The sequence below is a fragment of the Loxodonta africana genome, chromosome 6 (assembly GCF_030014295.1).
Source record: "Loxodonta africana isolate mLoxAfr1 chromosome 6, mLoxAfr1.hap2, whole genome shotgun sequence".
NCBI classification, from domain to species: domain Eukaryota; kingdom Metazoa; phylum Chordata; class Mammalia; order Proboscidea; family Elephantidae; genus Loxodonta; species Loxodonta africana.
The window spans coordinates 49392296-49412337 of record NC_087347.1 but is presented as its reverse complement, the minus strand read 5'-3'; the positions used below and the strand labels follow the sequence as shown (position 1 = coordinate 49412337).

At 39.2% G+C, this 20042-nt stretch overlaps 1 protein-coding gene across 4 annotated transcripts in view; it reads right to left on the bottom strand.

The window, feature by feature from the left end:
• ANKRD44 (ankyrin repeat domain 44) overlaps nt 1-20042 on the bottom strand; it is a 373968-nt gene that overhangs the window by 90375 nt on the left and 263551 nt on the right. For all 4 annotated transcript variants that reach the window (XM_064286864.1, XM_064286862.1, XM_064286865.1 and 1 more), the window contains 5 exons: nt 19075-19138; nt 16887-16955; nt 14464-14604; nt 12773-12853; nt 8122-8233 (listed from right to left, as the gene is read on the bottom strand). In XM_064286864.1, coding sequence (XP_064142934.1) covers nt 8122-8233; nt 12773-12853; nt 14464-14604; nt 16887-16955; nt 19075-19138 — 467 coding nt within the window. The remainder of the gene's footprint in view (nt 1-8121; nt 8234-12772; nt 12854-14463; nt 14605-16886; nt 16956-19074; nt 19139-20042) is intronic.

Sequence of the window (20042 nt, the reverse complement as noted above, 5' to 3'; positions counted from 1 at the left end):
CAGGATTTAACATGCGATTTTTTTGTGTGTGGTAAATATATACATAACAAATTGTTTGTCTCTTCAACATTCTTCGCATGTACAATTGAGTGACATTAGTTATGCTTACATGTTGTTCAACCATTACCATTATCCATTTCTAAGTTCTTTTATTAGTATTTGCATAATATATCTTTTTCCATCCTTTTACTCTTAACCTGCCTATACCATTATAGCTGAAGTGAGTTTCTTATAGACAGCATATAGTTGGATCATGTTTTTAAATCCACTCTTCCAGTTCTCCCTTTTAATCAGTGTTTTTAGACCATTTACATTTACCGTCATTATTGATGTTAGAGCTGAAGTCTGCCTTGTTTATTGCGTTCAGTTTGTTCTGTTTTTCGTTTCAATTTTCTTTTTCCTGCCTTTCTATGGGTTACTTAAACATTTTTAAGAGTTCCATTTTAATTTTTTTACAGTGTTTTTGAGTATATTTCTTCGTACAGCTTTTTTGTGATTGTTCTATATATTTACAACTTATCACAGTTTACTGCTGTTGTCATCTTACCAGTTTGAGTGACGTGTAGAAATGTTATCTCTTTTTACATCCATTTTTCCTCCTCCGTTTATAAAGTAATTATCTTAACTACCTCCTCTTATATACATTTAAAACAACTCAGATTTAAATTTTTGCTTCAACTGTCAAACAGAATTTATAAAACTTGAGAAGGAAAGTCCCTAGTTTTCCTGCATCTCCAGCAAATAATAAAAAGATCTCTGGGCACTTTAGTTACAAACAAAACTTCTGTCAGTAATTAACATGCCTATTCCAGTGTAATCATCACAAGCTTTGAATATTGTTTAATGTTGAAGTTTGTCCTTGCCCCCTGCCCCCAAGGGTTGCAGTGGGCAAGGGGACAAGGCTGACTTCTCTGTGTTCCAGCCTAGGGCTTCTCCTCCTCCTGGTCCCTCATGGCTGCCTCTGCCCCCTCCAGGACTGAAGGGAGAGAGGGAAAGGAGATACATAATGGGGCAAGGACAGTCTAACTGACTGGTATCCTCTGGCAGAGATTTCCTCAGACTGGGTCAGATGTTTAAAACTGTCTATTCCTGGGATACTTACTTAGGTTTTCCAATGACCTCCCTCCTTACCTCCCCACCCCACCACACAATCTCTCACCTATAATTCCCTCTACCAGGTTGAATGCACTTCTCTGCTGGTTGCTTATATTCCTCCCTTCCCTTTAGATATCCTTGGTCTCTCCACTCCTCCAGGCAACCCAGGAGAACCTCAGGCCAGCTCTGCCCTTTGGTCACATGTAGAAATGAGGAAACATGTACTTTTGATCCATCATTGGCAGGGGCAGAGTTATTTCTCAAACACCGCCCTCGTTTCATTTAACTGCTTGGCAAGCAAGCTCTAGTCAGAGCTGTTCAGCCTTTAGATTTATCACATATCAGTCCACTGTGTCCCCTAAATTGCATGGAACACAGATCAGATATCCAAGAAGCCTCAATGAAGCTTCTCTCGCTAAGCTTGGGTCAAGAAAGCACCCCTTCTCCTTCTGTATAGATGAGTGGGCCTCAAAGCAGAGCTGTCTCCAAAGAAATCATCCCTCTGATCTCCAACTTCTCCTCGATGCTGACCTTAGAAATGAGTAAGGGGGCCATGGATTGATAAACTGGTGTCTCACTTTGAAATTTGGGCAATGGCCCCACTGTCCTGGGCCCTCAACAGCAGGTGAGACTGAAATTATTCTATTTTAACATCCTTTTGAATGTTTCTTTCATCAAATGCCAAGTGGATTTATACTTAAGCTAAAAAATTTTTTTCTGCCATATTACAAAGAAATAAATAGAACATTTTGTCATAAAATATGTCTTTCACTATTCTGAATATTGACTCACATCCAAATTATAATTCAAACTTTGTGGACTTATATTTATATTCATAGTAGTGAGTGAACTGCCAGTGGCATCAAAATATCCATGTCCACCTCTCAGGCCCCTCCCTTAATGAGAGCTCCCCTAAGATCTCATGCTCTTCTTCAAAGCTGAGAAGAAAAAACAAGACCACTATTGTTGAGATTTCCAGAGTACACTGCCCATTGGAAGACTGCCTGCTGGGAGGTCATAAAAAAATGCATATCCCCCAATCCATCTCTTAGCAGTACCTCTGGGGGTAGAAAAAGGTCATCAGAGACTTGTTTGGGCCTGGGGTTCAAGTTTGCTGGGTTTTCATCTGCTTGTCCTCCAATGAACACTTAAGTGCCCTCTGGTTTTTAACTCCTCTTCTATAATCCTGTTTTCTTAGTCTTCAGGAGCATAATTAGACTTCACCAATGTAAGTAAATCTTATACGTATACGTATATATACTCAAAGCCAGATGGTAATGGTTTTCTTAAAGTCCTGTGACTAACACAAGAAACAGCCCAAAACATTGAGCAGTTTATTTGAAAGCAGCATAATATCAGTATTCAGCTGCCTGAGATATTGATGTCTTCATTCTGTCTTTAGAGAATCCCAGGAATTCCTAGAGCATACATGCAGGAACATTTGTCATCCCCACATACTCTCCCAGCTGAAGCTCAAGTTCACTCGCAACAGCGAAAAGGGGAAAAGGTCCAGTGGAAGCAGCCAAATTCCAAATGATTTGGCATGGCAAAATCTTGGACTCTATTTCATCAGAGGCCTACAGTTTTTAAAAAATTTCTCTAAATTTCTATAGGTACTTTATGTAATTATATTGGCACATACCTTTTTCCATTTTAATAACAAAGCCACAAAGGTCTTTATATTCACAGTAGGGCTTTGAACCATTTCATTCTGATTCATACCCCTGCTGAAAATATGCATTTCCACCCTAGATATACTAAATCAGAATCTACCATTTAACAATATCCCCAGGTGATTCTTAAGTATAATAAATTTTGACCACAACTGCTTTACTAGTGGTTGTTCAGAATTGGTCCCTAACCAGCAGCATTACCATCACCTGGGAACTTGTTAGAAATGCAAATTCTCAGCAAGGGTTTGAGCTGGACTGAACCAGTTCAAAGCTCTGATTTACAGACAAAACTTTAATATTATTAAAGAAAAACAGTATGCCAATATAGACACGCATATTCCAAATAGGGGCATGATTCCCTGATTTTTCTTTTCGGAGTCACTAAAATCATATTCCAGATAGAGGAAAAGGGAGACTTAGAGGTCTCCTTTTCCAACTCCCTTCCTCCACTCAAACATCAGTTTTATTCAGACACAAGATGCTTTATTGGCTAAGCCTCCCACACTCTGCTTTGATATTTTGAGCCCAATTGAATACGACTGATTGCAGCTCTCAGTACATCTTGTGGGCAGATTTTTGCTTCCATACCGACTACATACATCTTTGATCAAGACCAGGCAAGAACACTGGCTTAAGTGGGTAGGCTTGGCAGAATTCTGAACCTTGGCTATCTATCCTGACTAAGAGATTCATAGCAATTTCCAGAATTTGTTTGCTCACAGACTTAACTCAATATAAGTCTATATAAGGGAAGCAGAGTGAAAATAACTAAAATCACAATTTCTGTTCCTTTTTTGATATAGCAAGATAGAATATACAAAATATAGCCTACAAATTTCGAGCTTATGGTCACAGACATAAGCCTCAAACCATGAATGCCAAGTATGCATGGACCAAGTTAAATGTCAGAGTCAAATAAAGGATACATCAAAATTAATGATACATATTTAATGATATGCATAATCACAGTAATTAACTACATGGGAGGAAGGACCAAGACAAACTTCATCAACTGCACAAATCAGCTGGCTCTGATGGCCACCCATCCTCTTCCATCCTACTCTAGCTCCCAAAGTCCTTGGTCTGTTAGAAACGCAAATTCTCAGCAGGGGTTTGAACTGGACTGAACCACTTCAAAGCCCTGATTTACAGACAAATACTATTACTCTTTATATTCCTTCCATAGGCCAGAAGCATAGGTTAGGGGATATGAAGTAAAGAAAGGTCTTCCTTCACAGTTCCTGCTCTCAGGCTCATGAGATAAGCTGTCTAGAGCTTCCAGAGCATGTCTTTTCATGGGTGCACCTCTAGCACCTAGCACAGAGTCAGGACCAACTGGTTAAGTGATGACCCCAGGGAGGACTGGGGTATGTGTGTTGTGAGGTGAGGGAGAAGGTTGGCATGCCAGTGGTGAAAGTTTTAGAAATTCACCTCTTAGTGCATTGAGTAATTGTTTTGTTTTCCTAATATCTAGTACAGAAGGAACTGGGAGTTTTAAGGAATATGAGGTACTGGGTTCTTATAGAGAGAGGGAACATAAATTAGAGAAGGTGCCTTCCCCCCAAAACACACCTCTTCACTTATATTGATATTAAAAAAAAAAAAAAACCGAAACCCATTGACAGGCCCTATTCCCTCTCCCTTTCTTCCAGACTCATTGATCCTGCCTGGTCTCCTTCCAAATGTGCTCACAGTTGGGTGGGGCCAGCAGTGGGGATAAGATACCTGTAACAGTTTAGCTCTTTGATGCCACTCCTAGAGGAAAATCCAGGATTGGCCATTTGTGTTTTGTTTTGATTGGGAGCTATCAGAGTATAAGAATGTTTATAGTCTGTTTAAGGTCTTTGTTTAGTGCAGACTGCACCCAAGAGGAATTTTAGGATGGATTCCAATGGAATACATAGAACTTTCAATCCAACTATAATCATTCTAGAAAATGAGAGGGGAATTCCATCACATCTGTGTTACAAATGGCCCACTGAGATTCTTTCCTAAAAGCAAACAGTGGTGCCACTCCTACCAGTTTATATTGATAATCTGGTCCTTTTCACCTGATAGTGCAAATAAATTTTCCACTATCTTCTCTACCTGTTATCTCTTTGTAAATCACATAGGACACGTGCTGATCTAATCGAAGACGTAATTTCATTATCAGTCAGAATTTATGAAACTACTTGTGGAGAGAAAATCCTTTACCTTGGAAAACAGTAACAATGGTCTCAAAATGGCTTTCCTAATATTAAAAGTCATGTGCAATGTATCATTTACATAGAAAGACAGTGTTATAGGACAAATAATTATTTTCATAGCTACGACACTATGGGATTAAATATAACTCATTAAAGTACTTTAAAACAGTACAAGTTATTAAGACTGCAATAATAAATTTGAATAAAAGTGTGTATGTTCATTTATGACATATGGTTTTCATAGAGGAACCAATTAAAGACAGCTGTAGTTTAAGTACATATTGAAAGCAGGCTCCTAACGGGTAGTTACAGCAGTAACCCTCACACACACACACGCACATGCACACGCACACACGCACACGCACACACGCACACGCACACACACACATTTTACCAAAAGCTTTTCTTATGTGGGATCTAAACATAATGCTACATTTACTAATAGGTCTACACCAGCTTCCATAGCACTGCCGGTGTCAGGGGACAGAAGTGACATGTCCTTATATCTTAACCAATTCCTACCAAGCTTTTGCTCTATGTTTAAAAGCCTAGGGTAGTGGTGGGAAGAGGGGTAGGGCTTTAACCTGCAATGAATGTCAGAATGGTGTGGTAGACTAGGCCAATTCATATGAAATCAGGAGTCCTGATTTGTGGTCCCATTTCTTCCATTGACCAGAGCTATGATTTTGCACAAGTCCACAAAGTCTTTGACAAATTCTTTAAAAGGTGGAGTTTACTTCACCTTTCCTTGAATGTGGGCTGGATTTTGTGGGTATATGCCTTAACCACTATGTGCAGCAGAAGTGACGCTGCATGATTTCCAAAGCTAGATCATGGAAGTGATAGGGGTTTTCTCTCTTTCTCTCCTGGGACAGAGGCCTTTGGATCCCTAGGCTACCATGTAAGGTACCAGCTACTCTGGAAGTGCCATCTTGAATAGACCATGTGAGGAAACCACATATATAGAGAGAAGCCCACTAAACCTCTGCTGTTTGAGTCTTCTAGCCCAAGCCATAGACACAGGAGTAAAGAAGTCTTGGAGATTACTCAGCTCCAGTTACTAGGATACCCTTATCCAGAACTGCTTTGCTCTCTTGAATTCCTGACCCACAGAAACAGTGAAAGATAATCAATAATTATTGTTGTTTTAAGTCACTAACTTTTAGTGTGGTTTTTTTACATAGTCACAGAACAGGAACTATGATGGAATCCAAACTAGAAAACTGGAAGAAAAAAAAAAAAAAAAGCCACCCACAAGGATCAAACAAGGTAATCTTTAGCATCCACGAGAACAATTCACCAATAAATGCAACAAAAAACAACACTAGAATAATCAACTTTTTATTTCCAAACTGGGTGACCTTTGTGAGAATTTTCCCACATTCATAGTTAAAAGAAATACAGTAAGGACAATCCTAAGTGAAGCCCTTTGAAACCAGCAACAAGCCGAAGATAGATGAAATAGGTGGGGAATTATTCAGTCATTTCTGTGTAGACATCGAACACCACTGTTCCCTGTCTCTCTGCCTCTTATCTTTCTAAATAGACTGTGAAGTTGATGAAGTTCAAGTGTTTCTCTAGACACACCTCTGAATAACTCTGAAAAGTAGAACTTCTTCTTTTGAAAGGACAAGGAAAAGAGTTGAGTCCAGTCAGGAAAGGTGGTGCTTGTTACTGGACCAGAGAAAAGTCAATTTGGGATACCTAGTGTATCCTAGTATAACTGAATGAAAAATGGTGCAAAATTGTGGCCTGCAAGCAAGATTCAGCCATGAACCCCTCATTTCCCTGCCCCCATCATCCAGTGTTTTAAAAACAAGAAGTTTCATATAAAAAGTCCATATTTCTAGCTTCTCTTGAAACACTAGAGATCTGGCAACCTTGAGCATGCATTGTTACCTGGCCTCAATCAGCTGGAGTGACTAGCAGCTTCTGGGTTTAGACAGAACATGTGCTCTGTTTCCCATAATCCCCACCACTCCTCCTGTTTCCACCTGGGCTCACTTCACTCATTTACCTTTCTGGTCCCTGTGGGCACTTAAGCTTGCATCTCACGATCTATACCAATAGGGGAGTGTCAGACTCCAAAATCCCAGGTGTTTCTTGATCACTATAGATTTCAAATTTTTGATGGTTTGGAAATCTCAGTAAATTCTGCTTGCGCCCTTGTCAATGTCTTTTCTTAAACTATAAGTACTATGTTCCAAGGTATTCTAAAATCAGTTCACCTACAGCTATCTCAGAAAAGAATGTCTTATTTGTTTGTAGTCATGTGACATTTATTAAACACTTGTATTTCACATGTATACCCATTGCAATTGGGTCGATTTTGACTCATAGCAACCCTATAGGACAGAGAAGAACTGCCCAGTAGGGTTTTCAAGGAGCCACTGGTGAATTCAAACTACCGACTTTTTGATTAGCAGCTGAGCTCTTAACTACTGTGCCACCAGGGCTCGGATACTTAAACCTTGACATTCTTATGACAAAAGTCTAACTGACCTCCATTTTGCAGACGGGAAAATTGTCTCAGAGTGATTAAGAAGCTTACCCAAGCTCAGATAATAAGGGGACAAAGCTGGGATTCTAACGTTAAGGTAGTTTGATCCTGGAGCCTATGCTACTACAATAATCACTGCTTTAGAAGAAAACGTTTTACCCAATGTGAGATTCTCTCTGCAACATAAAGATTCTGAAGCAATTAGAGGCCCAGTAGGGTAGGAACTGCAAGCCAGTATCAGTGCCCTCAACACCATGACAAACCCGTAAGGCAAACAGTTATATGAGTCATCATACGACACTATTATTGTCTTTGGGATATGAAGTTTGCAACTTGAAATATAAAAATATAGACTGAGATTATTTGATGCATTTTAACCATCTTTAAAAATACCAACTGTCTTTATACACAGGGGTAACATCCCAGCCCAAGTTAATGTAGAAGAGTCAATTGTCAGCTCTGAGTTTAGGATGGACAGAAATGGAATAGACAGATTACATATCATAAAGTGAAACAGTTTAATTGCTTACCACAGAATATCTTCAAGGAGATTTCTAGTGGTAAGACTTAATTAGGCAGTGAGAGTATTCGTTGAGAAGTTAAGACCAGCAATTTCAGGTCTGTGTGTGTGTGTTAGAGAAGAAAAAAAAAAAAAACTACTCACCAACTCCAGACACTGCCTGTGGCCATAGGCAGCAGCATAATGTACGCTATTGTAACCTTCCTTGTCCCGGATAGAGGGGTTTGCATCATTCTGAAGCAGAAACTCTAAACATCTGTAAATATAAAGACGGAGTGTTATTTAGAAAACCTCTCTGGGCCAAAAGGGATAATCAATGTAAATTACCTTCTTCTGTGCATATCCCACAAAGTACTTGGTAAAATTTTAGTATTTCTTTAGAAATCCTACAGTAATAAAGTTTCATGAGGTATAAGGGTGTGTGTGTGTGTGTGTGTGTGTATTTTCTTAGGCTTTATAGTTATGCGTCAATAAACTTTCACAATCACAATACGTTCTGTAAATAGGACGTTATGTGATTGGGGCGTTGTGCAAACAAGCCTAAATCACAAGCCATAGCATTCACTGATTTTCCACCTTCATATTGTTTAATAACCTTTTATTTCATTTCCAGATTGATACTTCTTCTTTGCCTCTTGCTGCCCTTATCACTAGCACTGCATTTGGGAGCCAGGATACACTTCACGGTAATATTTTTTAAAGAAAATTAAACAGAGAGAGAATGCTACAACACTCGAGACGCACATACATGAGATTGGATGTTGCTGCCCATGAGTCAAAGCATACCCTGTTATATGGTAAACTTTTTATTTGTAATTAGGGAGAGTTCACATTAAAATGACGATAGAAAGTACAGTACATACATAAGCCAGTAACACAGGCATTTATTATGACTATCAAGACACGTTTTATACGTTATATACGTGCTGTACCATTGTACACCTGGCAGCACAATTGCTTTGTATACAAGAGACAGAAGATACACGTGTTGCATGCAGGAAGCTGCTGCATTTGCTACATCCGGTTACATCTGCTACGTCCCATTATCCGATCAGTATTACTGAACTCTATTATGACCTTATGGGACCACGGTGTATATGGGGTTGGACATTGCTCAAACAGATATTATGTGGCACATGACTGTATTTCAACTTAAAACAGACATTCTAGAACTCAGGAAATACTTTAGGAACAAGAAGGTAATTAAGTTTTTTTGTTTTTTCCTCAAATTACGGTAGAAAACCTGTCTGGAATCAAGATTACTGAATAATAAGTTGTTAGAGGTCCACGTTCAAAAGACGAAGTCTCAAATATAATGAAGGACTGGTTAGGCCATTACCAGGGCAAACTTCAATACAGTGAGTTTGTTTTTAACGTTGCTTTTGGAGACTCTAAGATCAAAAAGTTGGAAAATGAAAGTTAGAGTAAGAAGAAGAAAGAATTTAAGAATAGCTTTAAAAAATAAGAAGATTAAAGGAATGGGTAAACATTTTAAAAATATAAAGTATTAATTCAGTGGCCACTTATGAAGAAAGAGGAACTTAACATTGCATCATTAGGAATATAGGCTTTAAAATAATAAATTTTGTATACACTTTCTGACAGAGTTGTAATTTTTCTGAAAAAGCCACTATCATTGGGAAAGGTTAAAAACAGAGTTGTGGCACCACTTTGCTAAAAAGCCCAAAATTAGCACATAAGCCCTCACAGATGTAATGGGTGCTGTTCAGGGCCTGGGATGATGCTGCCGGATAAAAGTGAGAAGTGAGCAACGCCCTAGAATTTCAGTATTATTTCAATGCTAGTGGGACAAGCATGTCCTTTACATGAAAAACTAATCCATTTCATACTCAAATAAAAAATTTAAGATTATAAATATAAATCTATACATTAAACAAGACCTTCCACAGAAAATTTCTATGCTGTTGCTGTTGTTGTTAGGTGGGGTCAAGTCAGTTCTGACTCATAGCACCCTATGTTCAAAAGAATGAAATACAGCCCAGTCCTGCACCATCCTCACAATCATTGCTACGTTTGAGCCCATTGTTGCAGCCACTGTGTCAATCCATCTCGTTGTGGGTCTTTCTGTTTTTCGCTGACCCTCTACTTCACCAAGCATGATGTCCTTCTCAGGGACTAGTCCCTCCTGATAACATATCCAAAGTACATGAGACAAAGTCTCGCCATCCTTGCTTGTAAGGAGCATTCTGGCTGTACTTCTTCCAAGACAGATTTGTGCATTCTTCTGGCAGTCCATAGTATATTCAGTATTCTTCACCGGCACCATAATTCAAAGGCATCAACTCTTCATTCTTCCTTATTCATTGTCCAGCTTTTGCATGCATATGAGGTGATTGAAAATACCATGACTTGGGTCAGGTGCACCTTTGTCCTCAAGGTGACGTCTTACTTTTTAGAGGTCTTTTGCAGCAGATCTGCCTGGTGCAATATGTTGTTTGATTTCTTGACTGCTGCTCCCGTGGGCAAATCACTCATAGAGACAATTAAAACAAATACTTTAATTTCCAGAAAAACTGACGAAAGACAAAGTTTTAAACCAAATAGCTAAATGTCACATAATTTATCCATAAAATGTTCCATAGTAAATCAAGCTATTATTGGAACTCTGCTATCATGTTGTCTTTGGTGATATGTACCTTAAAAGGAAGTCTTTTTCGATTTTGGTAATTAAGTACCCATGGATAAGATCCCAGGTGTGACTCATTTTTGACCAAATTCATTCCTTTAAATCAGTCATTCAACAGGAATAGTGTTGTAGGGGACACACAATCCTCAACACTTCTCAAAGGATTATATTCTAAAAGTCAGTTGGTAAGTGGGCTGTGTGGAATTTAGCAAGCACTTGGGATTGCCCCTAAAGAGTTACTTAACTCAGAATATAGCTGAATTTGAATAGTCTCCATGTTGCTTCTAAGGGAAAATTAATTTCACATTTTAACTGGGAATGCCTATCTTTTCTCCTTCCAGGGCCCTAACGAGTGATTTTGGTACCTAAACTGTAAAATCAACAGGAGCACGCTAGGTCTGGGGGTACCTGGAGGAGAGGGGAGCCTCTCTGCATAAAAGGGCTCTCAGGCTCGAGGCAAGCTTGCAGTTCTGCTGGAGAAGGGGGCATCTGTTGAGGTGGCTTAAATTTTTACATTCTTTTAATATCATTATTTTAAATTTGAGGATATTAGTGCAAAACCTTCGTAATTCTGCTTTACTCATAGCTGCATTTCCTATCTTCACCCTTGTCATAGTCACAGTTATGTCCCACAACCTGACCGGGGCCACACTCTCTAACTCTACCCTTTCACAATGGCCGGGGCATAAGTAAAGCCTAGTGGGAGGCCAGAAGACCCTTGACTGGACAGGGAGCATTCAGATCATGGAGAAAGAGCTTCCTCTGACAACTGGAGAGAGTTTCTGGGTGCAAATGGTTAAAGTGCTTGCTGCTAACGGAAAGGTTAGAAGTTCGAGTCTATCCCGTGGCACCTTGGAAGAAAGGCCTGGCAGTCTACTTCAGAAAAATCAGCCATTGAAAGCCCTATGGTGCACATTTCTACTCTGACACACATGGGGTCACTATGAGTCAGAACTGACTTGACAATAACTGTTTTTTTATAACTGGAGAAAAGAATAAACAAGTTAAAGGCTATGTGTACAGTCTCTTAGAGCAACTATGTCCATTGGGTTCCACAGAGACAGGGCACAAAGCACGGGCATTTTACTTGATTTTTCAGCAGTTACTGAGCACTTGCTTTGTGTCAGCCACTGCACTGGGCAGTGTACACTTCTCACCGTGACTCGAAATGCAAAGAGGACTCTTGGAAGATGAAGCGCTAGATCTTTCCAATGTACTGGCCCTCCAGGTGGCAGCAGTCACTCCAGCCCCTATCTCAGCAACAGCTAAGTCTCTGTCAGAAGCCAGAGAGGCAGGTGGTGAGGTGGGATGTGAGCAGTTGTTTGCAGAGTGCATGGGGCTGTTTGTAAGTTGATGTGTAGGGGAGAGTGCAACTCGTGTGTTTCACACCAAAATCTCAAGACCTTTATTTATGTTGTTATTGTTGCTGCTTGCCATCAAGTCAATTCCGACTCATAATAACCTTATATAAGAGTAGAACTGACCCATAGGGTCTCCTAGGCTGTAATGTTTATGGAAACAGATCACCAGGTCTCTTCTTTCTTGAAGTTGCTGGTAGGTTTGAAACGTCAACCTTTTGGTTAACAATTATTCCGCCAAAGGCTCCTACTTTTATTTATAAAACCCACTGCCGTTGAGTTGATTCCGACTCACAGGGACCCTATATGACAGAGTAGAACTGCCCCATAGAGTTTCCAAGGAGCACCTGGCGGTTTCGAACTGCTGACCTCTTGGTTAGCAGCCATAGCACTTAACCACTACGCCACCAAGGTGCTGCTAAATAGTTTTCCTCAGGTTATAAAAGAAGAAACTAAAGCCCTGAGTAAAACTGTTATGTCTCCTCAGGCACATGATATGTAGCAGAGCTAAAAATTATATTTAGGACACCTGGTCCTAAAAACTGCTGGCCAATCACAGTGATGGTTGCAGCAAAGCTTACATTTTTAGAAAGATCTCCCTGTGTGAAAAACAGCGAAGCTGAAGGATGTATTAAAACAATAGTTTCTTCTTCATTCAAGGCAAGCCCACATCACTTCCTCAAGATTCCAAGTTACACCCCAAAAGAGTTGGCTAGCCCATGTGGTAACCCAGAGAGCAGAGAAAGCCATCAGAAATGACACCTTGTTCTTAAGCTCAGAAGATACTTACAATGCTGCTTCCTTTTCCTTCAGCTCCCTGGCTCTTTCAAGTTCTTCTGAATTTTCATGGGCGTTTCCTAAGATGGTCTTACTTCTCAGCATATGGGACAGAAAAAAAAATTTTTTTTTGCAATTAATTTTTTTTAATGGCAAAGTTGTTAATGGTTTGGATGCAATTTATATCCCAATTATTTTTACCCCCAACCCAAAAGAAATAAGCACCATTGATTTCCATTGAGCGACTGCATGTTTTTTTTCCAAGGCTATCCAGTAAACCTATTCTTTGCAAAGAAATCCAACTGGGAACATGACTTTACTAAAACTCACAGCTAGGTTTGAGTGAGTAATACAACAATTTGTCCACTCTTCCCTAAACCTCCTAAACTCCCAGGTAAAAAGGAGGCAACTTTACTCAAACTTCTCTGACTCACACCACAGTCCTTGTTGCCTGCTCACAAAGTTCAGCATCTCACTTATCCAGAGATGGGGTCCTAGTCACCCCTCATCTGCCAGAACAATTCTTCACCATCCAGGAATCCTTTTCGGCTCCTAGCAGATGTAGTACACTTGTTCCTCCTCCCTCACCCACCACCCCCCCACACCCAAGAGAAGAGTACAGAGCCTGGCACATAGCAGATGCTCAATAAACGTGTGCTGCATTGATAATCTACGTGGCTCTGGGATTCTGAGTGCTACATCTGACTTGGAAATATTATATAAATGTGAAGAGAAAAATGGGCAATGTTTTTTCCAACTATGGATCATAATACACTACTGAATTGTGAAATCCATTTAGTGGGCTGCAGCCAACAGTTTTGCTTTTTTTTTTTTTTTAACATCACACATAGTAAAGATAAAAATGGTTTCATAAAATTTTTGTTTCAGTGTTACATACTCATATACAACACACATATGTGTCATGATGCAAAATATATTTCTTACTGTGAGTCACCGTCTAAAATGTGTGAAAGCCACTGCTGTATGGGATAAGCAGTTAGCACTCACCCAGCATCAATTCCACAGCACAGGGCAGCAAATAACTCGATAGCACTCCAAGCAGGGTCACCAAAAAGTATTCCTTCCTATGCCTTGACCCTTAAGTCTTTGAGAATAATCTCATAAACTGTGGGCACTTCTCCCATGTTTTCCCCTTGAACTGGTTCACTTATTTCTGCTTTCCTTTTCTAGCCACTGAGAATTCAAACATGTCCAGAGCAATCAAATTCCTCTCTTTCAGCTGCTCCCAAGGTTCTGAGCAATAGCACCTATTTTACAGATGCCGACAACACACTTAAAGGCTGTTGGGTTTATGTATAGGTGGATTTTTTTACATATAGAATATACATTCACAAACGTAAGTTTTACAGCAAATGAGGCATTTAAGTGGTAATGATGAAAACTGCAGCATATGTCAAAATGAATTACAATAGATTTGAACAAATGGAAAACCAGGGCTTGGTGGCTCCACTTGGCATTCAACCCAGAGAGTAGAGAAGTAATTGTACAGTGACATGTAATAACCAAACATAAAGAGAGAAGAATGGGAAAGCAGGGTTAGAGATGAAGCAATTCTAAGTCCTTTGGCTCTGGGTAAGAGAGCTTCTTCACATCCGTTTCCATGACGAAGTATGAAGAAAACTTAGCAAACCTCCCCCGCGCGCAGCCCTACCCCCAGAGGAAGCATGAGCAGGCTGTGTTTACTTTCTATCCATGTCTGATGCGGCAGCGTAGTGCAAAGCTGTCCGTCCCCAGTCATCTGTTTCATTAACATTGGCCCCTGTGGTCACTAATGTCTCAATACAGTGGAAATGACAATTCACAGCTGCATAGTGCAAAGGGGTCCTGGAAAACAAACAGCAATTTATTACATCATTCACTGTGAAAAACAGACTCATCACTGGCACCTAGCACTGACAACGATATTCCTAGGGGTCTAGAAAGCTCTTCTGCTCTCAGAGTGCAAGTGCCTTTCTTTGACTGTATAACTTGGAACTGAAGCTACAAGGCCATCTATCCTCATATCTATCCTTCTTCTTCACTCCTAGTGCCCACCCTGGTTCAGGCCTATATTATTGTTTATTTGGACCATTGCAATACCATCCTCATTGGCCTCCTTAGCTCTAATCAAACCTCCATCTAATTTCCAGTTGGTATGGATAAAAAGCTGGGTTTTCTAAGGTACAGTCCCCACATGTAACAATCCTGATTTTAGACCTTCAGTGGCTCTCCACTGAACAAACCCTTGATTCCTTAGCCTGGAATTGAAGACCTTCCCAAGTTGGTCCCAACCTACTCTTATGAGTATTTCTCTCTCCCCAGATATACACAATTGCTGTATCCAAACAACCTGAGGTTTCCCCACAGTCACATCCATACTTCTTGCCCCTTTGCCCATGCTGTTTTCTTCCCCTGGAATGCTCTTTCCTGAACCACTTCCACCCATCAAAACTCGACCAACGCTTCTTTAAGTTCCAAAAGTTCTCTTTCTCTCATCTGAGATTATTTCACTCCTGTCTAAGTCTCTCCCGGGGCTATCATCATACATTGCCTTGATTTTAGTTAATGGTATATTATCTTCCCCACCGAACTAGAAACTCCCTGAGGATAGGGATACAGGTTAAATGGGAAAACAATGCAGAAGGGCCAAGCCACATCCCCTCTCTGGGCCTAGGCTTCCTCCTCTGTATTTTAGTAAGGACGTTTGGGCAGCTGTCCCCTGAGGTCCCTTCTAGGTCTAAAGTTCTGCAAAATTGTATAAATTGTTTAGTTTCTCTGGACTTGGCTTTCTCATCCATTAGATAGGCTAATAAACACTCCTGCTCTACCTCACAGACTTAATAGGAGAAACCAAGTGAGTAATATTCAGAACACGCAAGCACCCTATAAAGGGTAAGGCATTTCAAAAATATGAAGCAATTTGTTTTATATCACTTATTTTCAGTTCTCAATTATTTAACAGTTTTTCTGGTGTGCCTAGCTAATATTCACAGTCAGACTTGACTCAATGGCAACAGGTTTGGTTTTTTTGGAAAAATCAAACAGAATACTATAAATAAAATAACTATTTCAAGAACTATTCCTATCACTTCTCAAGTACATCTACCTTATAGTCAATTTACAGGCTCTTTTTATTAGTTGCTTTTCCCCTCTTTAGTCTGAAAGAAGGAAATTATAAATATTTTACGTATTGTATTGCTGGAGTTTTAATTAATTAGACTGAAAATTACTAGGTGTCAGCCATGTGACAGGGCCCAGAGATAAAGAGGCCCAGTCCTTGTCCTCAGGAGACTCACAGTCAGGTGAGGAGAGAGACAAGGAAACAAAGATCCACTAGAACAGAGTGATGAGTGCTTGGTAGCAGAGTCTGTTAGGTGCTAGGGGAGCAGAGACAAGGGCCATCACAGTGGAAGGGTGACACTTGACATGAATCTTGAAGGATGAGTAGGAATGGCCTTAAGAAGGTAAGTAGGAGAAGAAATTTATAGAAACCCCAAAGAGCCAGAATCAAAGTGGATGGGAGGAGTGGAGAACACCACAAAAAAAAAAAAAAAGTATATATATATATATATATGTACATATACATACACACACACAAACATACCATGTATGTGTATATATCCGTGTTACCAGTTAGCATCATATCATATTTAGCTATGCAGAGGACCATTAAGGTAAGAAAATTTCTATGACCCATCCCAATAGCCAAATGGGCTTTTTGGTTTATATTTTTTAATGTTCTAAAAATGTATCCCAAGATAAAATATGCCATAAATATAATAAAATGCTCCAGATATTGCCAGATTCTGGGTTGGGGATGGGGGACCCTAAAGAGTTCTATTCTGCTATAAACAGAATTTTCTAAACTATATCCATGTAGGATGTTAAAGAAGAATTGAAAGAAGAGAAACAATTGGCGTTCCTAATCAGCACCTGTGAGAGGAGAGTTTTCCTTGTGGCTTGTGCCTGCTTTGTTGGTGTTTTGCTATAAGAAGGAATTTCCTTCTGGGGATGGAGTCTTCTCAGCTAGTTTCCCTGTTAATCATTTCAACGTAACTTGATTTCCAGATGGATGGCTCCCTACTCTTTTATTTAGGACCTTGAAGCAGTGCTCTCTGATTACATACCTCCCACACTTGTCCTTTTTATGGAAATCTGCTCCGCTGCTCTGCAAGAGTTTTATACAATCCACATTACTGGAAAGACAGGGAAAAAACATCATTAAGATAGTAAAGGTCAATTACCTGGCTATCTTCAGAAAGAGCTGTTTTCTACGGAGTATAGGGCAGGGTTGAATGGTAACTCCAAGTTTAAATTCTGCTAACAAAAATATAACCTGAACATTTTAGAGTAATGCCGTATCTTAAAGATCTAAAGTCCTTAAAATTCCTTTTGAAAAGTCCGTAAAGAGCTTAATGGGACATTTTCAATTCTGTGAATAAGGAAGTAAATGATTATTGCATGATTAAACCTCTCAATGATGGTTTCAGCACTTATCCTAAAATTCTTTTTTCAAAACCATCAAGAGTTTATGAAACAACCACTTAAACCTATAATAATTCATGTCACCTTTAAACAATGACCTGTAGTGGATAAGCATTACCTTTTATCACAGCAGAATGAATTCACAATGATAACCATTTTCACCCAGATACTCCTTAATGGAAAATAAAATAGCTGCATTTCCCTATCTTTGTGATCTAGGTAAACAGATGTGCAGGACCAAGGCCGAAAATGATGTAATGGAGCATACTGATCTTCCAAAGCTGCTTTGACATTTGCAAAACCAATAAATCATGTTTAGTAGAGAGATAGAGACTCATTGAAGTGAATTTTCCTTTTGAAAGGCATGCTGCTAAATATTAATTCTAACAGGAGTTTCAGACACAAATCTGTATAAGTCTGATTTTTTTTAAGTGTGGTCATAAAAAAAGATAACCATTCATTATTGTTCTAAGCTTGGGATGCTAAGAAAAAAAAAACCTAGAATTTATTATTTTATTACAATTTAAATAAGAAAAAATGATTTCATTAATGAAAACCCTGAACAGGACTCTCCCTACTCCAGTCTGACCCTTTACTGTCACCTTTCTCAGAGAACTAGGTATTTCAGTCATAAAATATACGAACTTTCTAAGACAATTACATGTTGGTGTAGCATAGTGCTTAAGTGCTATGGCTGCTAACCAAAGGGTCGGCAGTTTGAATCCACCAGGCGCTCCTTGGAAACTCTATGGGGCAGTTCTACTCTGTTCTATAGGGTCGCTATGAGTCAGAATCAACTCGATGGCACTGGGTTTGGTTTGGTAGCATAATGTTAGTTGACATAAAGCATCATCTGTCTCTTACTGAGTGATGCTAAAGGATCAAAGACAGAGGCCAACCCAGGTTGTGTGGCTCATGAAGCTCATATAATTTGACGGGTGTGGGAGGCTCTTTTAAAAAAGAATACAAAACAAAATTAGTTTTTTTTTTTTTAATGAAAACAAAACTGCAGGTAGGAGACCCTGAAGAGACCCGTGCAAATAAGGGGCCCTAAAGCTTCATAGTCAATCCACATTTATTAAATAGGTAATGCCTTAGGTAATGTGTAGAGGGCAAATGGAGAAGCTTTGCTGTTCCTTAAGGAACAGGAAATTGATGAAGAACCAACACCCTACTCAAACAAGGTCACCCAAGAAAGGCCATGTTTGGACAATGCGAGGGCATATACCAACAATTTACTGATCAGATCATTAACCTAACCACTGGTATGAAGAAGAGAGCATCTGATGAAAAATACCTTGAGCGAGTTCAAAAAACAAAAAAAAAAGAGGTTTAAATCACCTTTTGCCTATCCTTTGGGTTCCCTTTTGACCTTTGTTTCACATTTAATCACTATAAAAAATAAAGACTTAAAAATCAGTTTTGAAGTCAGGGCAAAAACGTCTGAAAATGAAGATGAATTAATTCAATCTTGGATTCCCTAGATCATCACTCACCTACCAGCAACAAAAAAATGAAAAAAAGCTCAAATTATTTTCTTTTAGTGGAGGGAGTACCTAGTAGATATTTATTCCACAGGCTGAATATCTACAAATTAAAAAGAAAAGAAAGAGAGAAAGAAAAAATAATTTGCTATATGAGATAACAATTTTTCTTTGGAAGAGCAAAATGCAAGTAATCTGGGAATGCAACATAGTGATATTTGGTATTGCTGGAAATGATTCTTGGCCATTTTACTAAGGCAATTGCCTGGGATCCACAGACAACTTAAGTCCGTTAAGATGAATTAGTCATTAAAACATGAAATAACTAAAATCACTAACTACTCACCCTCCTGCAGCAGCAGCGTGAAGGCATGTTCTTCCAAATTTATCTGGGGTGTCTATTTCAAAGCCTGCAGACAGCACGTGCTCATTACTAAACAAGGATACTATGCTATACTTTTGTCCTAGTTAAACCACAAGAAACATTGCAGAGACAGAAAAATCAGTTAGTAGAAAAACCAGAACGCAAGCAACTGTAGTCAGAAAAGAGGTTGTCATGGAAACGAATGGTAACTGCTCAAGCTTGGCAATTTTATAGGAAGAACCGTGAAGTCAAGAAGAATTTATTTTCACATTCGGCCCTGGGTGAACCGCAGCCCCATTTTTCAATCACAGGATAGAAATTTATGAAACCAATTTGAGATAAGCGGGGCAACAGACAGGCAGAGAGAACGCATGGAGAAAACACGGAAGGAAAGGAGTAATTCTAACATGCTGGAATAGGTATTTTCTTAAGCGTATTCCTAGCTTTCAGTTGGTTTAAGATTTAGCAAACATGCTTTCATGCACAGATTATTTTTAAACATGCCAAAATCAGTGAAAGTAGAATCAACCGTAGGTCAAGTATGTAAAGGAAAACAAAAATGTCTCTGGGATATCTGATGAATTAATTCATAAACAATCTTTGCCTGCAGACCTGTATCACCTTTGAAAGCCCAGAAACTTATTAATATATAGAGGTTGGAGGAAATAGTGATGAGAAAGATAAGCAAAGCTCCAAATCAAAAAGAATATCTTGGTTCTAAATAACCCCATGTTAGAAAAAAAAATTAAATGTAGTTTAATTTTGATAGTGATTTCTCAGAGCTCACAGAGTGGAACGGTAACACAACATTTTCTACCATTAAAATGTGGGGAATTTGGCCTTTTTTTCTTTTGTTGAAAAATATTAAATGTTAAGGCACCATTTTAAACTTCAAAGATGTCTTTTCCTTCATGACAAACTTGCCAGTAAGCTCTGGACATCCCTGCCTC